The sequence below is a fragment of the Xenopus laevis genome, chromosome 5L (assembly GCF_017654675.1).
Source record: "Xenopus laevis strain J_2021 chromosome 5L, Xenopus_laevis_v10.1, whole genome shotgun sequence".
Classification (NCBI taxonomy): domain Eukaryota; kingdom Metazoa; phylum Chordata; class Amphibia; order Anura; family Pipidae; genus Xenopus; species Xenopus laevis.
The window spans coordinates 129295914-129299751 of record NC_054379.1 but is presented as its reverse complement, the minus strand read 5'-3'; the positions used below and the strand labels follow the sequence as shown (position 1 = coordinate 129299751).

Below are 3838 nucleotides of genomic sequence, written 5' to 3'. Positions count from 1 at the left end.
ATCTCTTTTTTCAGGCAGTGTTGTAATCTGTTGTCTCTTATATCCAACTTCGCTGAATTTCTAGTGTGATGTAACATAGTAAGTTAGGTTAAAAAAAGACACACGTCTATCAAGTTCAACCTTTTGACTTTTTTTTTTTAACCTGCCTAACTGCCAGTTGATCCAGAGGATCAAGCCCTGGGTCTCCAAATGGACCAGTATTGCTTACTTTTATTTCTCAATATATGGGCAATTTCTTCTAGTTTGCGAGTTTCCTCTACTTTCTTCGTCCATCTATATATATAAGGGGGGCTTAGGAGATTTCCAGTTGCATGGAATTAGAGCTTTTACTGCCTGTATAAGATGGAGAAAAAGTTCATCCTGTATAATCTTGTTAGAGTTTGTTTCAAAATGGAATAGTATGAGTATTGGGTCTGAAGTACTTATGTCAACCTTAGTAAGTTCTCCTATAACCTTGCTTATCACAGTCCATTACTATTCAAGTTTTGGGCACGCGATCCAGAGATGAGTATAGGTACCCTTAAATAAAGCTGGCCATCGATGTAAAGATTTTTAAAAGATCCAATCGTTATCGTGAGACCACACTTATCTCGAAAAGATCGTTTAAATGTACGATGTGTCTATCAACTAAAAAGACCATTTCAGGCGATATTGCCAGCAAAACTCAAGAGTAGCTGCCTGCTTGGCCCTGCAGACATAGATAGATTGCACTGGGACCGATAAAGATTTTTAAACCTGGCAGATCAATTTTCTGACAGATGTCGGCCGAAAAATCATAAGATGTACGATCGTTCGAATCCCACTAACTGTACGATAATTTGACGGATTGGTCTGACTGCGCTGAAATCGGTCGTTCACCAAAGAAGAATCGTCGCATCTATGGGGACCTTTAAGGTTACATCTTACATCTCCAACATATATTGCTACATTTTGAATACATTTGGTGTAGGCGAACTGGTGTGGCTTGGGTTATCAACTTATATATCATAGATAATGGTTTCTTGATACCTTCCATTATATTCTCCCAAATTGTGCATTTTCTCTCCCAACCTGTTTGGGTTATTGACTTTAAATAATGTGATAATTGGTTAAAACACCATAAATCTAAGGTCTTTCCCCCATTTACTTTGTACTTTCGCAAGGGACAATCTTTCCTGTATAAATATTTCAATTTTGTAGGGTTATTATTATTTAATTTCCAGGGTGCAAAACAGTCATGGTCTAGACTTGGAGGAAATTCAGGTTCATATTCAAGGGTTGCAATATATAAGGTTTAGGAGAAAGCTTAAGAACTTAGGGTTAATGGTAGGGTGGTTATGAATAAATTCTCTGGCTGTATCTCTTTGAACCCAAACGAGATTTTCTAAGGGGATATCTATATTTGCTTTTTCCTGGCCACTTCATGTCAGCAATACTATGGGTATTCGCCCCGCCCCCATATCCCAGTTAGCATTGTCCCTCCCCCAAAGAAAACGATAAAGGACCCAACCCCTCCTCACTTACTTGTCTTTTTTGCTTAGTCTTCATTCTAGTTAGCATGGGACATCTTGGCGGCAGTTTTTGATCAGATCCAACTCTTCAGAAAGGTTGGCGATTTCTGAGGGCTATTCATTCAGTGAAACTGTCGCATGAAGCCCCCTCAGCAGGAATCCAATTCCTTATTACAGGCTGCTCCAGGTTAGTGATTTGAAAAGTCGCTACTGGTGTGTGGGATCCCAGGTGGTTTTTTTACCAAACATACTTCCTAAGGTGCATGTTTTTCGAGTGCACGTTTTTTTCGCGCGCGTGCGTATGGTCGCGTTTTGTCGCACGCACGTTTTTTCTGGCATTTTTCAGCTTTTTAAAAGAAGTCGCCATTTTGGTATGCTGGAAAGTGCATACATTTGGAAGTGGATACTTCAGTTTTTCTGTTCCAGTCAGGTAATTAGATGCCTGTCTTACAGAAAGGTCAGGTTTGTAAAAACTCAATTCTCATTGTTTTTTCTCCTGTATTGCTTGTAGCACACCAGGAGGGACTGAAGTGTACTGGTGATCTCACAGCCTCAGTTACAGCTGCCCTTGTTGCTTGGTATGTCCCTCTTAGTTTTCTCTTAGCAGTGTTTTTTTTTTAACACTTTCATTTTCAATTGGTTTTTTTTTTTTTTTTTTTGTTGTTGTTGTCTCTTCAGCTTGCCTTATGGAGTCCTTACAGAGGAAAAGAAGGAAGCTTGGCTCTTCTTCTCAAGTTTGTGCAGGCTGCTTTGACGCTCCTTTGCCGGGGAAGAAATTTTGTAAATCATGCTTTGGCCTTCTACTACAGGATACGCCTGTTAGTGAAATCCCTTCAGGCCAAGGGGCTTCAGTGTCCAGGGAGGAGTCTGACTCCTCTGATTTCTCAGGAGAGGAAAGTCTAGAACCGATGTCGGAGTTGTTTTCTGAGGAGGAAGAAGAGGAGACGGAATCTTCATCATTTGATTTGACCTTAATCCCTCCGTTAATTAAAGCAATAAAATTAATCTTGGGAGTAGAAGAGGAAGCGGACGCCCAGAAGTCTAAGGTGCTCCCATCTTCTTCAAAGCCAAAACAATTTTTTCCTCTTTTTCCGGAAGTGGCAGAATTAATCTCGGCAGAATGGGGAAAAGCAGCTAAAAAGGTCTCTTTTGCGTCTATGACTACGAGATTTGCAAAATTATATCCATTTAAAGAACAGGATACCAAGAACTGGGATACAGCCCCAGCAGTGGATTCACCTGTGATTCATTTGGCAAAGAAGACAATTTTGCCAATTGATGATTCGTCAGTACTAAGAGATCCCATGGATAAAAGAGTGGAGACGGAGCTTCGTAAGGCATATCAAGTGGCAGGAGCCTCATGTAAGCCGGCAGTAGCTCTGGTTTCAGTGGCAAAGGCAGTCTCCTTGTGGATCGACAGTTTGGATAAAGCGATTGCTGAAGGTACGGATACAGCTGACATTAGTGCTGGATTATCAGAATTAAAGATGGCAGTGGCATTTATGTCGGAAGCAGCAGTGGATTTGACGCGGTTGGCTTCCAGGTCGATGGCTGTGTCAGTGTCGGCAAGAAGAGCATTGTGGCTCAGATCTTGGGGTGCAGATGCGGCTTCTAAGCTAAGTCTCTGTAACCTACCTTATGTTGGGGAAAATCTTTTTGGTCCTAAATTACAAGAGGTCATAGAAAAAGCGACAGGTGGGAAGAGTACTTTCCTGCCGCAAGAAAGGAAAAAATTGAAGGCTCAACCCTTTAAAGGTTTTTTTTTTCGAGGCTCAGGAAGAGCTAGAGGTTATGCCAGTAACTATAGATACTTTGGCAGAGGCAGTTCAAGACAGTCGTCTTGGAGAGGGGGTCACTCCGCAGTTATCAGGGGGAACAGAATCAAACTGTCCCCAACTTCTAAAAAATCCTCCTGACGATCATGGAGTAATGGATGCTCGAGTAGGGGCAAGTCTTTCAAGGTTTTACGAGGTCTGGAAGCAGTCAATTTCAGACCAGTGGGTACTGGACTTATTGAAAAGAGGTTACCGCATAGAATTTTTGTCGGTTCCAACTCTGAATTTTTTTTTGGTTTCCCCTATGCTTCGAGGTCAAGAAAAGAAAAAAGCCCTCGAAGAGTATGTCCAAATCATGTTGGACCAGGAGGTAGTGGTGCCAGTGCCTCAGGAAGAAAGGGAAAAAGGCATTTATTCCCTGCTCTTTCTAGTGAAGAAGGCTTCGGGAGGGTGGAGGCCAGTGCTGGATTTGAAGAAACTGAATTCCTTGGTGCATCTTCAAAAATTCAAAATGGAGTCGATAAACACCATTATTGCGGCAGTCCAGGCAGGAGACTGGCTCTTGTCGATCGA

At 41.9% G+C, this 3838-nt stretch overlaps 1 protein-coding gene across 2 annotated transcripts; it reads left to right on the top strand.

The window, feature by feature from the left end:
* Nucleotides 1–1382: 1382 nt before the first annotated feature.
* LOC121393812 lies at nucleotides 1383–3566 on the top strand. 2 transcript variants are annotated; one of them, XM_041563393.1, is made up of 2 exons: nucleotides 1383–1677; nucleotides 2002–3566. In XM_041563393.1, the coding sequence occupies exon 2, from the start codon at nucleotides 2177–2179 to the stop codon at nucleotides 3404–3406; it is 1230 nt and encodes a 409-aa protein (XP_041419327.1). In that variant the 5' UTR covers nucleotides 1383–1677; nucleotides 2002–2176; the 3' UTR covers nucleotides 3407–3566. The 2 variants fall into 2 exon arrangements, with proteins under 2 accessions (XP_041419327.1, XP_041419326.1); XM_041563392.1 differs by lacking the exon at nucleotides 1383–1677 and adding an exon at nucleotides 1803–1920.
* Nucleotides 3567–3838: the final 272 nt, after the last annotated feature.